Source organism: Hyperolius riggenbachi, chromosome 1 (genome assembly GCF_040937935.1).
Source record: "Hyperolius riggenbachi isolate aHypRig1 chromosome 1, aHypRig1.pri, whole genome shotgun sequence".
Classification (NCBI taxonomy): Eukaryota; Metazoa; Chordata; class Amphibia; order Anura; family Hyperoliidae; genus Hyperolius; species Hyperolius riggenbachi.
In genome coordinates this window covers 412,199,774-412,224,340 of record NC_090646.1, presented here as the reverse complement: position 1 = coordinate 412,224,340, position 24,567 = coordinate 412,199,774, and the positions used below count along the sequence as shown (strand labels likewise).

Below are 24,567 nucleotides of genomic sequence, written 5' to 3'. Positions count from 1 at the left end.
ATTTTTATTGGCATCAAATTGAACCACAAACAAATATTGCAATTTGAACAAAAGTAAACAAAAAATGTCTATACATTATAAAAGTTTCTCTTTTGAAGAAAGCATGAAGTGATGGATAATAGTTTTATGCATTTATATACTGTAGCCCTGACATCTCTGCTGTCCTTTACAGAGTCATGTCACTTAGGCCTCGTTCACACTAGGGACGTTTCTGTGTGTTTTTCACAGCACATTGCCCTGTGCGTTCTGCAAGGTATTTATTTTCCCATGTAATTAAATGCGCCTGGTTCACATCTATGCGCTGCGCTGAGCAGCGTTACAAAAATGTAGGGGTTGCATGCATTTCTGTGCGTTGAGCTGTAAAGTCCACATCAATGCAAGTGAATGGGTCCGCTTTTTTAGCGCATAGAAGCGCATGCGTTTTTTACCCCTAATTGGTAAAAAAATACATTTACATATGAAAATAAAGCTTTATTGACAACTGCTACAATAAGAAAAACGGGCTTAAAAAATGTGCAGCACAATGCACTGAAGCGCGCACTAAAGCACGCACAAGCGCATGAGTTTTTAACATGCTCTTTTACATGTTTCTCAGCGCACCTAATATGAACGAGGCCTTCGTTTCCATCTGTGCGCTTCTGTCCGCTTTTTATCAGCACATCAATGTTACAGATTGATACATTTTGCTGAAAAGCGGACAGAAGTGGACAGATGCGCATAGATAGAAATGAGGCCTCGTTCACATCTCTTCAGCGCAGATGGCCATGCGATTGGAACGCAACTCGCTTGACAGTGATGGGATCAGCTCTGCGCTTGCGGGCAAAATGCAGGCAGCAGTACGCAAGCGCTTCATAGCGCATCATACTGCTGCGCAGCGCAGTAGATGTGAACGGTAGAAGGGCTGTCTATGCCCTTCTGCCATTCCTGCGCTTCAGCACATCATATGCGCTTCCAAATGCACACGGAAGCGCGTATGATGTGAACGAGGCCTGAGGCCTCGCTCAAATCTCTTCAATGTAGATGGCCGTGTGATCAGGATGCAACGCATACGATCGCACGCCATCTGTGCCGCTACTCGCTGCGCTGCTGATCCTATCCATTAACAGTGATGAGATCAGCTCTGCGCTTGCGGGAAAAATGCAGGCAGCAGTACGCAAGCACATCATAGCGCATCGTACTGCTGCGCAGCGCAGAAGATGTGAACCACAGAAGGGCTGTCTATGCCCTTCTGCTGTTCTTGCATTTCACCACATCATACGCGCTTCCAAATGCGCACGGAACATCTTTTGCACTGAGAAATGTATAAAAGCGCGTGTTAAAAAACGCATTCGCTTGTAAAAAATTTTTTACCAATTAGGTGTCAAAAAAATGCATGCTAGTCTATGCGCTTGTATGCGTTAAAAAAAAAGAGCACCCATTCACTTGCATTGATGTGCGCTTTACAGCTCATTGCACAGAAATGCATGCAACTCTACGTTTTTTTAGTGCTGGTGAATGCGGTGCATAGATGTGAACCTGGCACATTTGGAAAATCAATATCTTGCTGAACACACAGGGCAATGCACTGTGAAAAGCGCACAGAAATGTCCCTGATGTGAACGAGGCCTAACTGTCCCTCACAGTACCTCAAAATGTCATGCCTTCCAGAGTCACAGTTTGATGTTCTCTACCATAGTCTAATGGCATCCATTAACTTATCAGTATGCTTTTGCCATGTATGATAACTTATGGTTAACACTGTACAGTACAAATGTGTGTTGTTTTTATTTTAGCCTAGACTGAGAATTTTAGCCTCTGTATACTCCAGAAGGTTCCCAGGTCCTATTACACCACAGCGTTGCAGCACTGGGTCCCTATAAACATTTAGTAAGAGCTTGTTAAATATGTTTCCGTGGCTCCACTCCCTTGATGTGTCTCCAAGAGTTCTGGAGTGCCACATTGTCTCGGCACAGAGGGAAAAAATGAAGAGACGTGCACCAGCGGATTCGTTCTTCTAGGCAAGCGCGGACTGTACTTGTGCATGACCAGTATGAATAACTCTGTGCCCTCACAGTAACTCAAAATCTAATCCCTTCCATAGTCATAGTTCAATGTTCTCTACTGTACTTTAAGGCCAATTACGTTGAAGATGTATCCATTTACTTATCAGTATGTTTTTGGCATGCATGTTAACTGATGTACAGTACAAATGTTTGTTGTTATTCTCTTAGTCTAGACTGAGAATTTTAGTACCTCTAAATGGCTTAAATTTATTTTCAAGGTCAAACTCTTGCCTTCCCACTCTTGAGAGGTCAATATGTAAGTCAGGACAGATGGCATATTCTTCAATAGTTTTGCTGATCTGGAAAATTTTATCTGTAACAGCATCTGGGGCGGGGCCTGAAATGAAAAGATGAACAAAACAAAGGTTACATGAAATCTATATTATTCCAAAGTTAGGCCATTAGACCAATGAACAGCTGTACAATATAACTCAACAACTACAGTAATTGGTGGAGTTGATAAGATGTAATGGAAGAAGGAATAAAAAATCCACATGAAATTGTTCCCAGAATGTGGAATGACAATCAATTGATTTATCAGACCAAGGACATATGTTTTGATGCTATATGCTATAAAAATATAAATCTGACTTTAACAATTCAGCAGCTGGATAGCATACGTTTAGGCTTTCTTCCAGAGGAACCTTTAGTACTGGTTATTCATTTTGAATGCAATAATATTTTACTAGTCCATCTGCTTGTAATAGGACTTTAATAGATGTATATTTCCTTTCACTCAATAAATTTAAAAATTTCTACCCGTAAAGAAATCACCAACAGTTTATGGAAACAAGAAAATGGTACGTGCTAATTCCCCAACCACTGACTTCCGACAGATTGGACGCCCCCTGTACAGCATGTCAGCCTAGAACACATGGTGTGTGTGGAGCAACCATGTCAGAATAAACCCAGATTAACTTTTAAAATGTCTTATGTCATCATTTCTGAGATTTGACATCCCACCCATAGCCAAAAGCTAAAACCTATGCAAGATGGGAAGCCTCTGCATCCTGTTGGGGCTTTGGTCTCCTTGCTGTTCCAAGACCCCCAAAAGACTTTTTACAAGGGCTCATCGAAAATCTGATCAGGCCTCATTCCACTTCAAGCACGAGCGCAACCACATTGCGGATGTGTGAGTATGGCCACGCCTGCACAGTAAGCCAGAGTTCCTCGTCCACGAGTGGCTCCATGTTACTGCGTAAGAATGCCCATGCTCACACTAGTGCAAAATGTCCGCGCTTGTGCCAGAAGAGGAACATGGCCCCGAAATTAAGGAGGGTCCCAGCAAGCGATGGTAGGAGTGAGGAGGACCCAGGAAGCCTTTATAGGATCCAGAGGCTTCCCTCTTCTTAGGTAAGTATTCCTTTTTGACACAAGCTTTAACTAGTGTTCACTTTAAAGGATCACTATCACAAACAATTGTAAAATGTAAAATACATGTTTATACATACTTAAAAAACTGACAGATCTGACAGGTTTTGGACTATTCCATCTCCTCATGGGAAATTCTCATGGTTTAAATTTATTCTTTACCAAAGCTCTATACAAACATGCTGGCCAGCCTTCCTGCTCACTTGCATGCTATTTTGGCAGTAGGTTTGTGCAACTGCCATTCAGTTAGGCTAGGTCCACACTAGGCACGGTTGCAGGACAGACGCTGCAGTCCGGGATCAGGGGAAGTACCACCAGACCGCAAACTGATCCGTTTTCATAAAAAGTGCATCCGTTTTGCATCAGTTTCCGTTCAGTTTTTTACCCCAAAACACGGACAGAAAACGTCTCTATCATTAGGAAGGTAGTGGAAGGATTTTTTGGACCAATAATAAAGTTCAGGCTATCCGTTTTTTCATTAGTTTTTGGTGCTATTTTGCCTGTGGAGATGGAGTTGCGTTTCCCCATTGCTTTTCACTACCCATCCGTGTATCCCTGGTCCGTAAAAATGCAGCAATTCCAGACCTTCCGTTCAGGTTTTGAAAACGGGTCCCTTCAAACAGACGGATCCGTTTTTTTCTTGGGTGAGGACGGCTGCTATTTTTAACATTAGTATCCAGGACTGAAAGGGCTGAAAAACGCAGCCACGGATACGTTTCCGGACCTAGTGTGGACTAGCCCTAAGTGCTTTTGTAAATAAAGAAATACCTAAAAATCCCCCATGACAAGATGGACTAGTCTAAAACCTGTGAGACCTGACAGATTTTTACAACCTACTCTAAGTGATAACGACATTGGAAAATATACATTTATAGTGTATTTTTCTCTAAAACAAAGGTACATTTTATATGCATGCACATGCATTTTAATCTATAGAATTTTTCAAGAAAGTGCTCCTTTAAGGTTCAACTTAAAGGACAACTGAAGTGGGAGGGATATGGAGGCTGCCATATTTATATCCTTTTAAGCAATACCAGTTGCCTGGCTGTCCTGCTGGTCCTCTGCCTCTAATACGTTCAGCTATAAACCCTGAACAAGTATATGCACATCAGGGGCCATATGCAATTCACTTTTTCACCTCAGTTTTCTCCTAGGAGATCATTTTTCATCTTTTATTTACACTAATTTTTCAGCACTCTGCAATCGAAAAAGTACCAAAAAGTTGGTTAAAAAGTACTATCAACATTATTTTAAGTGTTTTCTTGCTTTCTGGTGGTTTAGAAAGCATTTTATTGAACAGTTTGAAAATATCACCTTGGAGAAAACGCAGGAGAAAAAAATAATTGCATATGGGCCCAGGTGTTTCTGACATTCTTGTCAGATTTGACAAGATTATCTGCATGCTTGTTTCTGGTCTGATTCCAACACTTCTGCAGCCAAATAGATCCGCAGGGCTGCCAGGCAACTGGTATTGTTTAAAAGGAAATAAATATGGCCACCTCGATAGTCTTCTAACTTCAGTTGTCCTTTGAGACAAACATGTTTTATTTTTAGTTAGGAGATAGAAACCTGGCCAGGCTCTCTTTGCTATCTAGGTTCCAGATGAAGATATTACCCTTAATTCATGTTTCTATGAAGCTACCGACAATTAACAGGATAACAAAATCTCTGAAATGAGTACACAGATAAAAATAAAACAAAAATAACCCTTTCTAGTATCAAGGGAAAGTGTTATATCACCAAAGGCTTTTGTTTTTATATTGTGTTTACATCCCTTTGAGAAGGTTGTGCTTACTTTCTCTCCTGATGAAAGGGTCAGTGATATAAAATGGAACACGTTAAAATCCTTCTAATTTGGACACCAAAAGCAAAACAAAAATAAATAAATAAATAAAAGCCATAAATAACCCTTCAATGCTCCATCCAAAATGAAAAAGAAGAAGAAAGTTTTAGTTGGAGTCCCACTTTAAAGAGTAGCTACTACAAAAAGAATAAAAACCCTCATTCCCATTTCTCACCCTTTTCTGAACCATTTAGAGGTTCACTCTAAAATGTTTGAAAAATAAAGCTCACAAACGTGTAAAAAAAATGTTTAGAGGACCACTATGATGATAACTTGAAAAATGTAAAATACAAACAGTATCTACACATACAGACATTTGTTCTTGAGGAAATGCACTGTAAACTATGTAGCTGACCATTGAAGTAGATATTATAATCTAACTGCTCTGGACTAGTAAATGTCTTCATGAAGAATTCTCAAGTTTTCCTTCATTTTCCAAAGCACTTCCTGAAAGGCGGAGTTAAACTATCAGAATGGTGTTCAGCAAGTAGACAGTATAGGTACTTGCTAGAGAGTGATTTTGGAAAGCAGGAAGAAAACAAGTGTTGTTATGTTTATTTTTTAGAAATAAGCAAAGGTAAAACAATATCTTTATTTAACCACTTGAGGACCACAGTCTTTTCGCCCCTTAACCTCCTTGGCGGTAACCCTGAACGCAGTTCGGGGTAAGCCGCGCAGGAGGTTTTCTCAGGCCCTGCTGGGCCGATTTGCGTAATTTTTTTTTTGCTGGACGCAGCTAGCACTTTGCTAGCTGCGCCAGCACACCGATCACCGCCTCCCTGCGCTCGATCGCTGCTATCCGCGCCGCCGTAGAGACTCCCCCCCCCCAGACCCCTGCGCTGCCTGGCCTATCAGCGCCAGGCAGCGCTGAGGGGTGGATCGGGACTCCCTTAGACGTCACGACGTCCGTGACGTCATCCCGCCCCGTCGCCATGGCGACGGGGGAAGCCCTCCAGGAAATCCCGTTCTTTGAACGGGATTTCCTGATCACCTATCGCCGGAGGCGATCGGAGAAGATTTTTATTTTTGTCACAAATTAGCGGAAATTGATTTTAATTGTGTTTTTTCACAAAGTGTCATTTTCCGCTAACTTGTGACAAAAAATAAAATCTTTTATGAACTCACCATACTCCTAACGGAATACCTTGGGGTGTCTTCTTTCTAAAATGGGGTCATTTGTGGTGTTCCTATACTGCCCTGGCATTTTAGGGGCCCTAAACCGTGAGAAGTAGTCTTGAAACCAAATGTCGCAAAATTACCTGTGAAATCCTAAAGGTACTAATTGGACTTTGGGCCCCTTAGCGCACTTAGGGTGCAAAAAAGTGCCACACATGTGGTACCGCCGTACTCAGGAGAAGTAGTATAATGTGTTTTGGGGTGTATTTTTACACATACAGATGCTGGGTGGGAGAAATATCTCTGTACATGACAATTGTTTGATTATTTTTTTTACACACAATTGTCCATTTACAGAGAGATTTCTCCCACCCAGCATGGGTATGTGTAAAAATACACCACAAAACACATTATACTACTTCTCCTGAGTACGGCGATACCACATGTGTGACACTTTTTTGCAGCCTAGGTGCGCTAAGGGGCCCAACGTCCTATTCACAGGTCATTTTGAGGAATTTGTTTCTAGAATACTCCTCACGGTTTAGGGCCCCTAAAATGCCAGGGCAGTATAGGAACCCTACAAGTGACCCCATTTTAGAAAGAAGACACCCCAAGGTATTCTGTTAGGAGTATGGTGAGTTCTTAAAAGACTTTATTTTTTGTAGATAGATTTTTTTTTGTCACAAGTTAGCGGAAAATGACACTTTGTAAAAAAAACAATACAAATCAATTTCCGCTAACTTGTGACAAAAAATAAAATCTTCTATGAACTCATCATACACCTAACAGAATACCTTGGGGTGTCTTCTTTCTAAAATGGGGTCACTTGTGGGGTTCCTATACTGCCCTGGCATTTTAGGGGCCCTAAACCGTGAGGAGTAGTCTGGAAACCAAATGCCACAAAATGACCCTTGAAATCCTAAAGGTACTCATTGGACTTTGGGCCCCTTAGCACAGTTAGGGTGCAAAAAAGTGTCACACATGTGGTATCGCCGTACTCAGGAGTAGTATACTGTGTTTTGTGGTGTATTTTTAAATATAACCATGCTGGGTAGGACCACATGTGTGACACTTTTTTGCAGCCTAGGTGCGCTAAGGGGCCCAACGTCCTATTCACAGGTCATTTTGAGGCATTTGTTTTCTAGACTACTCCTCACGGTTTAGGGCCCCTAAAATGCCAGGGCAGTATAGGAACCCCACAAGTGACCCCATTTTAGAAAGAAGACACCCCAAGGTATTCCGTTAGGTGTATGGTGAGTTCATAGAAGATTTTATTTTTTGCCACAAGTTAGTGAAATATGACACTTTGTGAAAAAAACAATACAAATCAATTTCCGCAAACTTTTGACAAAAAATAAAGTCTTTTAAGAACTCGTCATACACCTAACAGAATACCTTGGGGTGTCTTTTTTCTAAAAAGGGGTCACTTGTGGGGTTCCTATACTGCCCTGGCATTTTACGGGCCCAAAACCGTGTGTAGTCTGGAAACCAAATTTCTCAAAATGACTGTTCAGGGGTATAAGCATCTGCATATTTTGATGACAGGTGGTCTATGAGGGGGCAAATTTTGTGGAACCGGTCACAAGCAGGGTGGCCTCTTAGATGACAGGTTGTATTGGGCCTGATCTGATGGATAGGAGTGCTAGGGGGGTGACAGGAGGTGATTGATGAGTGTCTCAGGGGGTGGTTAGAGGGGAAAATAGATGCAATCAATGCACTGGGGAGGTGATCGGAAGGGGGTCTGAGGGGGATCTGAGGGTTTGGCCGAGTGATCAGGAGCCCACACGGGGCAAATTAGGGCCTGATCTGATGGGTAGGTGTGCTAGGGGGTGACAGGTGGTGACAGGTGGTGATTGATGGGTGTCTCAAGGTGTGATTAGAGGGGGGAAATAGATGCAAGCAATGCACTGGCACGGTGATCAGGGCTGGGGTCTGAGGGCGTTCTGAGGGTGTGGGCGGGTGATTGGGTGCCCTAGGGGCAGATAGGGGTCTAATCTGATGGGTATCAGTGACAGGGGCTGATTGATGGGTGATCAGTGGGTGATTAGATGGCAGAACAGATGTAAACAATGCACTTTGGAGGTGATCTGAGGGTAGGTCTGGGGCAATCTGATGGTGTGGGTGGGTGATCAGATTGCCCGCAAGGGGCAGGTTAGCGGCTGATTGATGGGTGGCAGTGACAGGGGGTGATTGATGGGTGGCAGTGACAGGGGGTGATTGATGGGTGATTGATAGGTGATTGACAGGTGATCAGTGGGTTATTACAGGGAAGAACAGATGTAAATAATGCACTGGCGAATTGATAAGGGGGGGTCTGAGGGCAATCTGAGCGTGTGGGGCGGGTGATTGGGTGCCCGCAAGGGGCAGATTAGGGTCTATTCTGATGGGTAACGGTGACAGGTGGTGATAGGGGGTGATTGATGGGTAATTAATGGGTGTTTAGAGGAGAGAACAGATGTAAACACTGCACTTGGGAGGTGATCTGATGTCGGATCTGCGGGCGATCTATTGGTGTGGGTGGGTGATCAGATTGCCCGCAAGGGGCAGGTTAGGGGCTGATTGATGGGTGGCAGTGACAGAGGGTGATTGATGGGTGGCAGTGACAGGGGGTGATTGATGGGTGATTGATAGGTGATTGACAGGTGATCAGTGGGTTTTTACAGGGAAGAACAGATGTAAATAATGCACTGGCGAATTGATAAGGGGGGGGGGTCTGAGGGCAATCTGAGCGTGTGATTGGGTGCCCGCAAGGGGCAGATTAGGGTCTAATCTGATGGGTAACAGTGACAGGTGGTGATAGGGGGTGATTGATGGGTAATTAGTGGGTGTTTAGGGTAGAGAACAGATGTAAACACTGCACTTGGGAGGTGATCTGACGTCGGATCTGCGGGCGATCTATTGGTGTGGGTGGGTGATCAGATTGCCCGCAAGGTGCAGGTTAGGGGCTGATTGATGGGTGGCAGTGACAGGGGGTGATTGATGGGTGGCAGTGACAGGGGGTGATTGATGGGTGATTGATAGGTGATTGACAGGTGAGCAGTGGGTTATTACAGGGAAGAACAGATGTAAATAATGCACTGGCGAATTGATAAGGGGGGGGGGGGGTCTGAGGGCAATCTGAGCATGTAGGCGGGAGATTGGGTGCCCGCAAGGGGCAGATTAGGGTCTAATCTGATGGGTAACAGTGACAGGTGGTGATAGGGGGTGATTGATGGGTGATTGATGGGTAATTAGTGGGTGTTTAGAGTAGAGAACTGATGTAAACACTGCACTTCGGAGGTGATCTGATGTTGGATCTGCGGGCGATATATTGGTGTGGGTGGGTGATCAGATTGCCTGCAAGGGGCAGGTTAGGGGCTGATTGATGGGTGGCAGTGACAGGGGGTGATTGACAGGTGATTGGCAGGTGATCAGGGGGGATAGATGCATACAGTACACGGGGGGGGGGTCTGGGGAGAATCTGAGGGGTGGGGGGGTGATCAGGAGGGAGCAGGGGGCAGTTTAGGGTTAAAAAAAATAGCGTTGACAGAAAGTGACAGGGAGTGATTGATGGGTGATTAGGGGGGTGATTGGGTGCTAACAGTGGTCTGGGGGGTGGGCAGGGGGGGGGGGTCTGAGGGGTGCTGTGGGCGATCAGGGGGCAGGGGGGGGGAATCAGTGTGCTTGGGTGCAGACTAGGGTGGCTGCAGCCTGCCCTGGTGGTCCCTCGGACACTGAGACCACCAGGGCAGGAGGCAGCCAGTATAATAGGCTTTGTATACATTACAAAGCCTATTATACTGTTTACATGCGGCGATCCGGGTGCTAGTAACCCGCCGGCGCTTCCGAACGGCCGGCGGGTTACAGCGTGAGGGGGGCGGAGCCAGTCGCCGGCGGCTGATCGCATCACAAATGACGCGATCGCCGCACAACCACGCCTGCCGCCGCCTCCGCCGATGGGCGTATTGCGGTCGTTTAGGCCCAGTCTTTGCCGCCGCCCATCGGCTGGGGGTGGTCGGCAAGAGGTTAAAGCACACCTAAACTGATGAAGCAGGTTCTTTTGGCGCACGGCGCTATCTGCATACTGCCTGATTTGGGCGCCGCTATAGCACTAGGCATATAGTACAAACCCTGTGCACTTGTAATTCGGGGTAGTGTTGGGCGAACATCTAGATGTTCGGGTTCGGGCCGAACAGGCCGAACATGGCCGCGATGTTCGGGTGTTCGACCCGAACTCCGAACATAATGGAAGTCAATGGGGACCCGAACTTTTGTGCTTTGTAAAGCCTCCTTACATGCTACATACCCCAAATTTACAGGGTATGTGCACCTTGGGAGTGGGTACAAGAGGGGAAAAAAATTAGCAAAAAGAGCTTATAGTTTTTGAGAAAATCGATTTTAAAGTTTCAAAGGGAAAACTGTCTTTTAAATGCGGGAAATGTCTGTTTTCTTTGCACAGGTAACATGCTTTTTGTCGGCATGCAGTCATAAATGTAATACATATAAGAGGTTCCAGGAAAAGGGACCGGTAACGCTAACCCAGCAGCAGCACACGTGATGGAACAGGAGGAGGGTGGCACAGGAGGAGAAGGCCACGCTTTGAGACACAACAACCCAGGCCTTGCATGAGGACAAGAAGCGTGCGGATAGCAATTTGCATTTTGTCGCCATGCAGTCATAAATGTAATACAGATGAGAGGTTCAATAAACAGGGACCGGAAACGCTAGCCCATCACAGATGTTCATTGTTCATGTTACTTGGTTGGGGTCCGGGAGTGTTGCGTAGTCGTTTCCAAACCAGGATTTATTCATTTTAATTTGAGTCAGACGGTCTGCATTTTCTGTGGAGAGGCGGATACGCCGCCGATCTGTGACGATGCCTCCGGCAGCACTGAAACAGCGTTCCGACATAACGCTGACTGCCGGGCAAGCCAGCACCTCTATTGCGTACATTGCCAGTTTGTGCCAGGTGTCTAGCTTCGATACCCAATAGTTGAAGGGTGCAGATGGATTGTTCAACACAGCTACGCCATCTGACATGTAGTCCTTGACCATCTTCTCCAGGCGATCGGTGTTGGAGGTGGATCTGCACGCTTGCTGTTCTGTGTGCTGCTGCATGGGTGTCAGAAAATTTTCCCACTCCAAGGACACTGCCGATACCATTCCCTTTTGGGCACTAGCTGCGGCTTGTGTTGTTTGCTGCCATCCTGGTCGTCCTGGGTTTGCGGAAGTCAGTCTGTCGGCGTACAACTGGCTAGAGGAGGGGGAGGATGTCAATCTCCTCTCTAAAGTCTCCACAAGGGCCTGCTGGTATTCTTCCATTTTGACCTGTCTGGCTCTTTCTTCAAGCAGTTTTGGAACATTGTGTTTGTACCGTGGATCCAGAAGGGTATAAACCCAGTAATTGGTGTTGTCCAGAATGCGCACAATGCGTGGGTCGCGTTCAATGCAGTCCTAGGCCGAAGAGGTCATAGCCTAGGGTCACAAAACCTGTTTATTTGGGCAATTTCAATGGTGGCGAGTCTGACGTACATAAATCGCAGCAATGGCCGTTAGCAACGTCTGAATCTCACTAAATGTCTCATGCAGGTAGAAGACATATTGTTAGACTTGGGCTCCAAAGATGGGTTCCCTACATCTCTGCAAACCAGAGTTACAGGGCTCCAAATTTGGTAAAATCCCCCATAGGCTTTCATTGGGCCTCCTATTTACAGTTCCAAAATCTCACATCTTTTCAAAGGGCAATTACTCAGCAGTGGCAAATTTTCTAGCATTGTAGGGACCCTTAGGGGGAACATGACTGGTGAGTTTCGGGCCCCTAGGCCAAAGAGGTCATAGCCTAGGGTCACAAAAACCTGTTTATTTGGGCTATTTCAATGGTAGTGATGGTGACCTACATAAATCGCATCAATGGCCGTTAGCAAAGTCTGAATCTCACGAAATGTCTCATGCAGGTAGAAGACATATTGTTAGACTTGGATTCCAAAGATGGGGTCCCTACATCTCTGCAAACCAGAGTTACAGGGGTCCAAAATTGGTAAAATCCCCCATAGGATTTCATTGGGCCTCCTATTTACCGTTCCAAAATCTCACACCATTTCAAAGGGCAATGGCTCAGCAGTGGCAAAACTCACCAGTCATGATCCCCCTAAGGGTCCCTACAATGCTAGAAAATTTGGTACTGCTGAGCCATTGCCCTTTGAAAAGATGTGAGATTTTGGAAAGTGAAATAGGGAGGCAATGAAATCCTATGGGGGATTTTACCAATTTTGGACCCCTGTAACTCTGGTTTGCAGAGATGTAGGGACCCCATCTTTGGAATTCAAGTCTAACAATATGTCTTCTACCTGCATGAGACATTTCGTGAGATTCAGACTTTGCTAACGGCCATTGCTGCGATTTACGTACGTCACCATCACTACCATTGAAATAGCCCAAATAAACAGGTTTTTGTGACCCTAGGCTATGACCTCTTTGGCCTAGGGGCCCGAAACTCACCAGTCATGTTCCCCCTAAGGGTCCCTACAATGCTAGAAAATTTGCCACTGCTGAGTAATTGCCCTTTAAAAAGATGTGAGATTTTGGAACTGTAAATAGGAGGCCCAATGAAAGCCTATGGGGGATTTTACCAAATTTGGAGCCCTGTAACTCTGGTTTGCAGAGATGTAGGGAACCCATCTTTGGAGCCCAAGTCTAACAATATGTCTTCTACCTGCATGAGACATTTCGTGAGATTCAGACGTTGCTAACGGCCATCGCTGCGATTTATGTACGTCAGACTCGCCACCATTGAAATTGCCCAAATAAACAGGTTTTGTGACCCTAGGCTATGACCTCTTCGGCCTAGGACTGCATTGAACGCGACCCACACATTGTGCGCATTCTGGACAACACCAATTACTGGGTTTATACCCTTCTGGATCCACGGTACAAACACAATGTTCCAAAACTGCTTGAAGAAAGAGCCAGACAGGTCAAAATGGAAGAATACAGCAGGCCCTTGTGGAGACTTTAGAGAGGAGATTGACATCCTCCCCCTCCTCTAGCCAGTTGTACGCCGACAGACTGACTTCCGCAAACCCAGGACGACCAGGAGGGCAGCAAACAACACAAGCCGCAGCTAGTGCCCAAAAGGGAATGGTATCGGCAGTGTCCTTGGAGTGGGAAAATTTTCTGACACCCATGCAGCAGCACACAGAACAGCAAGCGTGCAGATCCACCTCCAACACCGATCGCCTGGAGAAGATGGTCAAGGACTACATGTCAGATGGCGTAGCTGTGTTGAACAATCCATCTGCACCCTTCAACTATTGGGTATCGAAGCTAGACACCTGGCACAAACTGGCAATGTACGCAATAGAGGTGCTGGCTTGCCCGGCAGCCAGCGTTATGTCGGAACGCTGTTTCAGTGCTGCCGGAGGCATCGTCGCAGATCGGCGGCGTATCCGCCTCTCCACAGAAAATGCAGACCGTCTGACTCAAATTAAAATGAATAAATCCTGGATTGGAAACGACTACGCAACACTCCCGGACCCCAACCAAGTAACATGAACAATGAACATCTGTGATGGGTTAGCGTTTCCGGTCCCTGTTTATTGAACCTCTCATCTGTATTACATTTATGACTGCATGGCGACAAAATGCAAATTGCTATCCGCACGCTTCTTGTCCTCATGCAAGGCCTGGGTTGTTGTGTCTCAAAGCGTGGCCTTCTCCTCCTGCGCCACCCTCCTCCTGTTCCATCACGTGTGCTGCTGCTGGGTTAGCGTTACCGGTCCCTTTTCCTGGAACCTCTTATATGTATTACATTTATGACTGCATGCCGACAAAAAGCATGTTACCTGTGCAAAGAAAACAGACATTTCCCGCATTTAAAAGACAGTTTTCCCTTTGAAACTTTAAAATCGATTTTCTCAAAAACTATAAGCTCTTTTTGCTAAAAAAAATTTCCCTCTTGTACCCACTCCCAAGGTGCACATACCCTGTAAATTTGGGGTATGTAGCATATAAGGAGGCTTTACAAAGCACGAAAGTTCGGGTCCCCATTGACTTCCATTATGTTCGGAGTTCGGCCATGTTCGGCGCGAACCCGAACATCTAGATGTTCGCCCAACACTACACGTGACCCGTTCGGCCAATCACAGCGCTAGCCGAACGTTCGGGTAACGTTCGGCCATGCGCTCTTAGTTCGGCCATATGGCCGAACAGTTTGGCCGAACACCATCAGGTGTTCGGCTGAACCCGAACATCACCCGAACAGTGGCGAACACTGTTCGCCCAACACTAATTCGGGGTTTTGGCGATCCCCAAATTACTTTTCCCTCCAAAGTTGCTACGACTCGGAGGGGGAATAGTATAACCGAGCCCAAACATACGCTAAACTGACACTAACACTTACCTGTTTCCATGTTTGGATGGGCTCCCCTCTGTCACGCTGCTCTCGCCCCCCCCGTTTATTGTGCCTCTGAATTGAGCCAGTCTCACAGAAGAGGAGTGTGCAGTGCATTGCTGCAGTGGGAGTGTAAATTTACATGGAGCACGCTACTTCTTTATCATAGGGAGGCAGAGCAGTGCAACAGAGTGGAGCCCATACAAAGAGATCCACCATAGGGTATTAAGGCACTACATACAGAATACAGGCATATATAATTTCAGCAGTATTTGGTCACTTCAGGTGAGTTTTAACAGTACAAATTCATGGGCAACACACATTTACACAGTTCTTCACATTTTTAATTTAAAAAAAATCTAAAAAAACACTGAATAACTAAATGAATTGCAGAATAAAATGCTTTATGTGTAATAAGGGGGTACTACTAAGAAAAGTGCCACGTGGTGTATGGTGTTCTTGTGAAAAGCTTGCTTATGTCAGGAGGTAGTTAGCCCAATCAGGCTTTTATAAGGGGATGTATACCAAAATGCGTACGTTAAAAAAGGGCGCCGGGAAAAAAGGGCGCAGGGTTTTAAACGATAATCATGAATAACGTTTAAAAAAAATTGTGCTATATTTCGTTTAAAAATAATGTTTTATAAAGTTATAAATCATTAAATAATGTGTATGAAATCAGCAATTTAAAAAAACGTTATTCTTCCCTGTTTAAAAAGTGAAATTTATAAGAACGTTTTATAAAACATTAATAAGAATTTTACTAAAGCTATACCTAACCCTACTCTCACACAGAACCCTCCCTGTACCTATCCCTAACCCCTAGACCCCCCTGTTGGTGCCTAAACCTAAGACCGCCCTGTTGGTGCCTAAACCTAAGACCCCCCTGTTGGTGCCTAAACCTAAGACCCCCCTGTTTGTGCCTAAACCTAAGAACCCCCTGGTGGTGCCTAAACCTAAGACCCCCCTGTTGGTGCCTAAACCTAAGACCCCCTGGTGGTGCCTAAACCTAAGACCCCCCTGGTGGTGCCTAAACCTAAGACCCTCCTTGTGATGCCTAAACCTAAGACCCCCCTGTGATAAGCATTAATAACGTTTAAAAAAAAATATGGTGCGGTTTTTCGTTTAAAAATGTTTTTTTAAAAAAAATTGTACGGTTTTTCGTTTAAAAGTAATGTTTTAAAAAAAATTGTACTGTTTTCGTTTAAAAATAATGTTTAAAAAATTATAAATCATTAAATAATGGGTAATCATGAGAAGCAGTTATAAAACATTAAAAGTCTCCGGGCGCCGCTTTTAAAACGTTATTTTTCTCCAGCGCCCTTTTTTCCTGTTTATTATGGGAGTGAATGGCGGCGCCCTTTTTGTCCACCTGCCTCATGTGCCCAAATTTCCTGCTTCCTACCAAAATAACGGTGAGATACACTATCTTTGGCAGGAACGTGACAGTAATGGAAAATCATAATTAACTTGAATGTGGATTTTCTCCAACACACTCTTGGCCAGACCTCAGGACTGGTAGGTACATTTTAATTGTTTCCTGGATTTATTTAGTACCAGTATATTACACTGTGGTTTACAGAGTAGATAAAGCTATTCATTTCTGCACCTAAAAAAAAAAAAAGATAATCTGTTGTCTCGGTTATTCCAGTCATACATACTGAACAGTAACAGCAATCTGATCAGATGTCAAGTTGCTTAGCAGAACCTTTCTGAGCGAAGACTCCTGCAAACGTGAGGGCATACAAACACCATGCAGATAGTGGGACAAATCTACCAAAACCAGGGAAAGTAAAATTGGAGCGAAAGTGGTACAAAACAGATGCAAACTGGAGCAGCTACACAGAGCAACGAATCAGAATACTTGATCTGGGCACCAGTTTTAAGGAGCTCATCAACAATCCAATTTCAATAGTCCGATCCAATTGTTGCAAACGATAGGAAACAACTGTTTGGGCCCACCAAACCAAGGAAGGGGAAAATGATAAGTAATCCGATCAGTCCAAAATAATAATTTTGAAGAATGGATCAACAGAACGGTCAATAAAACAATTGTTCGTCATAGATTTGATTAATGGCACCCAATCTGATTGATCGGAAGTTGTCCATTAATGATCCAATTTTTCTGGGTCCACCAGGAGGGGAAGATGATAAGCAATCCGATCAGACTACAGGAATTGTTCCGATAGAACGATTGTTCATCATGGATCGCCACCATTACCAGTACCCTATCTGATTGATCATACGGATAGGAGATTGTACTGTTAATAGACTGTTTGGCTCACTGCCATGCAGTATGTTTTGTGCTGTGCAGAGAGAGAGGCGGGCAGCATCATGCAGAAGGGGTCACACTGCAGCCATGGGGAAGAAAAACATTATAGAAACTGGCTGAGAATTTTCCATCTTAGTAGACTGGACAAGAAGATGCAGCTAGAAACAGTAACTCCAACCAAACTCAACCTTTATAGAAGAATTTTCAATTTTGTATGGTTGCATATTCACATCGCTTACATGGCACATAATTTGATACATCTCTTCAGCTTTGACGGTAGCTGTGTGCATTTCCCATTCCGGCAGATTCCCAGTATAGATGAGTGCATGATTAAATTAAAGCCTGGGCAATTGGTAGTTCTTCCAAGTCATACTGGAATTATAACAGTGTTAGATATTTGAAGCATGTACATCTAAAAGGGGTGCCTCCTAAAAGGAGCACAAGATGTTTCCTATAGTAGAATATTGGTAACTAGCGGACCTGCGGCGTAGCATACACCGCATAAGAGGGTAGCGGGCAGGATGGGGGTATTGGGCACAGCGGCGGGGAGGGAGGTCGGACCCCCCTCCCTCACCTGGGTCCCCCATCTGCGCTCCCCCTCCAGCTTAAGCGGCAGGGAGGGGGGGGGGGTCGGACCCCCCCTCCCTCGCCTGGGTCCCCCATCTCGGCAGCCCCCCACCCACGGCTGGGTGGGGGGCGGCGAAAAGTCTAGGACCGGCCCTGGGGGCAGGGCACTACTTCTTCTTCTTGCTTGAAGGTTGAGGCACTTAGCCTATTATATATATAGATGTTACTGATAGTGTACTATTACCTTGTCTAGCCTGACCTAAACCTCACACTAACCCTTGCCTGTCTACACCTAACACTAAGGCTGCCCCTACCTGCACCTAACACTAGCTAGTAACCCCATAACACTAGCTAGTAACTATTCCATATGCCTAGGTGCCCACTGTAGCTGAATCCTGGAGCCTATACTAACCCACAGCATTTGGCTATACCATAGTCGAACACATACAGTAATTTAGAAAGGTGAAAGGACTCATGTACAGCAGTATACTGACTGTTGGGGTGCATAACACTGTTTACTCATACTACAGACTTTCAAGATAAAGCCACAAGCCACATTCCAGTACTGTCCCTTGTTCAAATTCACCACCTCTGGAAGCACTCCCATGGCTTTGGAAGCACTTCCCAAGTGCTTGTGAAGATGGGCGGCCCATACTGCGCATGAGCGAGCGCACACGAGCACATGTGCATTACAGAGTGGCCTGTCATCAGAAGCACTTGGTAACAACCAAGGATTTATACAGGAAAATCATGACCATTAACAAGATTGACCAAACTTTTGCATCCCACTGTATTCCCAAATGCTGAACTGCTGTAGCCGAGCGGTGTTCCGCTATGATATAGCTAAACATGTATTATTGGTCAGCTGCTAACTGTAGCCAAATCCTGGTGCCCAAACTAGCCCCAAATCCCCGAAGCGCCGCACACTATAGCTGAGCACCACTTAGGGATAAAGCACTGCTAGCAGGGCACCCCGCGCCACTAGCCATAACTGCATATTGCATTGCGGGGATATGGAGCCCCCCAAATTGGCAGATGTGCCTCATGTTCATTACATCTGTTCTGCTTTGAAACGACCATAATTCAGAAAATAATTCATAAAACCTAAAAAGAGGTTAAAATATGTTTGAAGTAACAGTCACCTAGAATGCATTTGATTCCAGCATTCATACTTAATACTGAGGGCCTGATTTGCTCTACTAGCGGAAGAGGACAGATCAGCCCTAACACCCCCCACCTGATCCATCATCATTTAGACAGAGCCGGTCATGACAGCCTTGGTCATTTTTTGCCTTAAGTACTCTTTCACTAACCATTCATCTACCCTAGTGATGATCAGATTATTCAGGTGAGGGTTGCAGGCTTTAGCCACTTAGTATCAAATAATTATTAACAAATTTATTTTAGGAAAAGACTTGATGTACATTATATTTCAGCTTAGTGTCTGTTAATGTAGTTATAAGCATAGCATACAGTAGTGATGACTACTACTCATATTGAAAACAAACTGCTGTAAAAGATGCTTAACAAATGCATACATTTATGCAATAATATGTAAGACATTCAGAACACAGCTATTAAACTGAATACAAGTGACCTGCGCAAATAGTTAAACATACTTTTAAGATGTGAAAATTAGTTGAATACCTCCATTGGCTACATTGAACTTGATTCCAAATTCTCCACCAGGCCCTCCAGGGTTGTGACTAGCTGTCAGGACAATTCCACCGGTTGCCTTGATTTTTCGAATAATACATGATACAGCAGGTGTGGACAACAATCCATTCTGACCGATAACTAGCCGTCCAATCTAGATTCAAGAAGAAAAAAATCAATTACGTTTTTTTTCCAGGTCAGTTACCCAGACTTTACAGCAAAGCTTCTTCTCCCAAAATCCAGAAAACTTTTCTTAGCATTAAAATGTTTCTGAGTGGCAGCTTAAAAATCTACAGATTTAGTAAAATGTGTACCATTCTGTAAGGAAAACAGGAGCAATCAGGCAAAACACATCTCTACTGCGTCTGGCCACCCACATCCTCACTCCCGCTCACGTCCCCTGGACGACCCACGTCCTCGTCGCCGGGAGCATCCTACACAGACGCAGTACGAGGTTTACTCATACTGCACCTGCGCAAGACACTCCTGGTGACGTGAGTGGGAGCGAAGATGCATGCAGCCAGGGCCGCGCAGGCACAGTACCCATCGACTTGTAAGTCAGTGGTGAAGAAATGGAGCCACGGCAGGGGACTGGAGGACCCTTTGGTAACGTTGTGGGCACCGGACGGCTTCAGGGGGTTGGCAGAAGCCCCAGGTAAGTGAAACTCTTTTTTATCCCCCAAAACTTCAGGTCCGCTTTAACTAATATGACTTTTATAAATGAGACTTATTAGTGCATTTGAAATACTAATACCCATAGCTGGCCTTTGACCTGAGCGGTTGCTCAGGCGCCGGCTTTCAAGGGTGCACCTATAGCTGGCTACCTATGCTGAGGGCACCTACACCTGACTTCCTATACTGGGGGCACCTATAGCTGGCTAACTATACTGAGGGAGGGCACCTACTCCTGGCTACCTATACTGAGGGCACCAACACCTGGCTACCTATGGAGGGAGACCTACAACTGACTTCCTATACTGGAAGCACCTATGCTTGGCTACCTATATTGAGGGCACCTACACATGAGATCCTATACTGGGGCAGCTATACCTGGCTATCTACCTATACTGAGTCTGATGGCAGTTTTTTTGGGGGGCGCACATAACGCATGGTGAAGATTGTCGGTGCTGTGCTATCATTCCAAATTGGGGGTGGGAGGCTAACTGTCCCACTGATTGTTTTAACTACTTGAGGACCCACCCTTTACCCCCCCTTAAGGACCAGCGTTGAATTCTGTGATCTGTGCTGGGTGGGCTCTACAGCCCCCAGCACAGCTCAAACACCAGGCAGAGAGATCAGATCACCCCCCTTTTTTCCCCACTAGGGGGATGATGTGCTGGGGGGGGTCCGATCTCTCCTGCCTGCGTGTGGCTGGCGGGGGGGCACCTCAAAGCCCCCCTCCGCGGCGAAATTCCGCTTCCCCCTCTCCTACCTGGCCCCCTGGTGATCGGGGCTGCACAGGACGCTATCCGTCCTGTGCAGCCTGTGACGGGACGTCCCCTGTCACATGGCGGCGATCCCCGGCTGCTGATTGGCCGGGGATCGCCGATCTGCCTTACGGCGCTGCTGCGCAGCAGCGCCGTACAATGTAAACAAAGCGGATTATTTCCGCTTGTGTTTACATTTAGCCTGCGAGCCGCGATCGGCGGCCCGCAGGCTATTCACGGAGCCCCTCGCCGTGAATTGACAGGAAGCAGCCGCTCGCGCGAGCGGCTGCTTCCTGATTAATTAGCCTGCAGCCGGCGACGCAGAACTGCATCGCTGGTCCTGCAGCTGCCACTTTGCCGACGCGCGGTATGAGTGCGCGGTCGGCAAGTGGTTAATTAATATTCCTGAAAAAAGTTCTAGCCTTCATGTTTAAGTTTATTCAGGATAATGCACTCTTTCTGTTCATTTCGTGGTTATTAACTACTTTCGCCTCCTGGACGTACTAGCTACGTCCAGGAGGCCATGTGCGCGTGCGCACGCTCCCGCGGCCGATCACGCCCGTGCACGCGCGCTCCCGGCCCGCGGTTCATTAGCCAGGCACTCAGTGAATCGGTGAATCGGGCTATGGTGCCCAATCACTGATTCCTCTCCCCCGCAAAAAAAACCTCTAGCTCTAGCGTCCCCATGCGTCCCTCTAAGTGTACATGTTACGCTTAGAGTGACATCATGTAAACAAACTCATGGCTGCCATCTTGTGGCCAAAAAGAAAAACTACAAGTAAATGTAAAAAAAAAAAAAAAAGATCAACACATATATAAATAAAAAAATTACTGTTTACATCCCACCCTCCCAAAAATACCCAAATAAAATGTTTAATATAAAAAAAAAATTACAACAACAAAAAACAAAAAACATGTAAATGTTTACCTAAGGGTCTAAACTTTTTAAATATCATTGTAAAGATTAAATATTTCTATTTTTTTTTTTTAATTTTAAACTAGTAAATAGTGATGGATGCAAAACGGAAAAAATGCACCTTTATTTCCAAATAAAATATTGTCGCCATACATTGTGATAGGGGCATAATTTAAACAGTGTAATAACCGGGACATATGGGCAAATACAATACGTGAGTTTTAATTATGGAGGCATGTATTATTTTAAAACTATAATGGCTGAAAACTGAGAAATAATGATTTTTTTTCCGTTTTTTTCTTATTCTTCCTGTTAAAATACATTTACAGTAAAGTGGCTCTTAGCAAAATGTACCACCCAAAGAAAGCCTAATTAGTGGTGGAAAAATCAAGATACAATTCATTGTGATAAGTATTGATAAAGTTATAGGCTAATGAATGGGAGGTGAACATTGCTCGGATGCATGAAGTAGTTAATAGTATTTTCTATTATACAAATGTGATGTGTCACGGAGATCTGAGCATTTGGCATGATGTGTCACGACTTTAAAAAGGTTGGGAACCCCTGTCCTAGGAGGTAATACACTATCCGAGAGGATACCAGGGAAAATGTAACATACACTTAAGTCCATAGGACCAGCCCTATAGGTATAGTTCAATAAGCAATAAGCTTAGCATAAAAGTGAATACAGAATTGCTGGATCTTTTGTGATATCACCAGCACAGATACAGGCATGTATATATACTGCTGCAGCCTCTATGTAGAGGCTGGATGCAATTATAAATGGAGGTCCTTGCTCATCCCCCACATTTGTGAAGCGTGGTGTGGCTATTCCATACAATTGCAAAAACCTGTAAATGTCAATTGTGGGGAGTCGTACAGGCTGTCCTGGTCTGCCCTTAGGCTGTATCTGCCAGGGAGCCCTAAACGTAGTACCCACTCAGCCCACAATAAGGAGGAACATATACATATATACAGTGAGAGTGCCTATTTACATAGTGCTTGATATATGAGTCTCGACATGTTTCACCTAGACGGCTTTTTCACAGAGTGCTATACATATATACAATGCTAAGTGCCACCCACACCAATATAATGTCCCCCCGCAAAAGCCCCAGTCAGAGCTGCAGCTCTGACTGGGGCTTTTGCGGGGGGACATTATATTGGTGTGGGTGGCACTTAGCATTGTATATATGTATAGCACTCTGTGAAAAAGCCGTCTAGGTGAAACATGTCGAGACTCATATATCAAGCACTATGTATGCACTCTCACTGTATATATGTATATGTTCCTCCTTATTGTGGGCTGAGTGGGTACTACGTTTAGGGCTCCCTGGCAGATACAGCCTAAGGGCAGACCAGGACAGCCTGTACGACTCCCCACAATTGACATTTACAGGTTTTTGCAATTGTATGGAATAGCCACACCACGCTTCACAAATGTGGGGGATGAGCAAGGACCTCCATTTATAATTGCATCCAGCCTCTACATAGAGGCTGCAGCAGTATATATACATGCCTGTATCTGTGCTGGTGATATCACAAAAGATCCAGCAATTCTGTATTCACTTTTATGCTAAGCTTATTGCTTATTGAACTATACCTATAGGGCTGGTCCTATGGACTTAAGTGTATGTCCTAGGAGGTAACTCAGGAGAAAAGGTGAATTGCATATGGGCGTGTGTGTGTGTGTGGATGCGTAAAGGGGGGGGGGGGCACAAAAATCAGGTTTCGCACAGGGCGCTGTGAAACCTAAGGCCGGCCCTGCTAATACTGAAGGATATATAATTGACAATACATATGGGTAGGTTTGCAACATATCTTTAATATCAGGAATCATGTTCTGAGTTTAGATTTCAAAAGTTTTTATGGTAATTATAATGTAAATGACAAGCCTTTTTGTGGTGTTAGAACAGGCATTGGCAAACTACAGCCCAGGAGCTATGTCCATCCCCCTTCATTTTTAATTTGCCCCCGCAAATGCCTAAATCATTTCAGTAGCAACATCAGACACTTACATTTGAGTCTGTTGCACCCGAGATTCTCCATCTACCTGCTCCAATATTTACAGCAACTCAGCTGAATCGCTGGCACCCTTCTGGAAGAAAGTGTCTGGCACATACTCTCTCTTCTCAGTCTGACCATGCTCCAGATCCTCCATATGATCTTGCTGTGCATGGTTATTATCACAACCAATAAACTGTGAGGAGGGAGCATACACCAGATGTCTTCTTATGGAAGGATGCTGGTGACTCAGAGTTGTTGCAAATACTGAAGCATGCAGCGGAGAGACGGAGCATCCAAGGCAGCGGCAGATACAAAAGAAAGTGTAGTTGTTACTGAAATGATTTAGGCATTTGAGTCTTCAGAGTCATCTCAGGTCTACTTTAAACAACTTTCAAATGCATTGCAAAAATAATTAGTACAATAAGCTTTACGTTTTCATGCTTTACTACCTTTTAAACCATTAGAAGCTTCAAAGGAGTTATCTCATTTGAGATAAGTGCACTGCTTTGACCTCAGTTGGCAGAACTCGTGCTGTAAATCCTTGGAATGCTTTGATTTCTCTCTACTAGTAAAGAGGACGTAGAAACTAAAAGCAAAAGTCCTCTTTTATTGTCTCACACTGCCCCCTAGTGACAAGTGGCCATAAATACACATTGCAGCATTACTAAATTTGTAGCAAGGAAATGTAACAAATAAGAAATAAAAAAATATGCTAACATAAATTGGTGTAAGGCCTGGCAGATCTCTTGTCTTCCTTCAGCCTCTATACCCCAGCAGCAAAGAGACATGATGAAAAAGCTTGACACTGCTGACAGTGATTTAATTGCAAATGCACTTACATTCAATTCTTGTCAAAAAAGTTTATCTTGTGCAATGACATAAAAACAATGAAGATAATACTTATCGTGTGCAGAGTGGGGGGGATGTGGGATTGGCAGTGGGTGACGTCTGGTGCACGGCCTGACAATCGTTTCACTTCAATAGC

General features: G+C 44.9%; 1 protein-coding gene across 2 annotated transcripts in view; it reads right to left on the bottom strand.

The window, feature by feature from the left end:
- Positions 1-24,567, bottom strand: part of PGM5 (phosphoglucomutase 5) — a 232,757-nt gene that overhangs the window by 178,514 nt on the left and 29,676 nt on the right. For both annotated transcript variants that reach the window (XM_068236008.1, XM_068236018.1), the window contains exons 2-3: positions 19,224-19,386; positions 2,233-2,379 (exon numbers count right to left, since the gene is read on the bottom strand). In XM_068236008.1, coding sequence (XP_068092109.1) covers positions 2,233-2,379; positions 19,224-19,386 — 310 coding nt within the window. The remainder of the gene's footprint in view (positions 1-2,232; positions 2,380-19,223; positions 19,387-24,567) is intronic.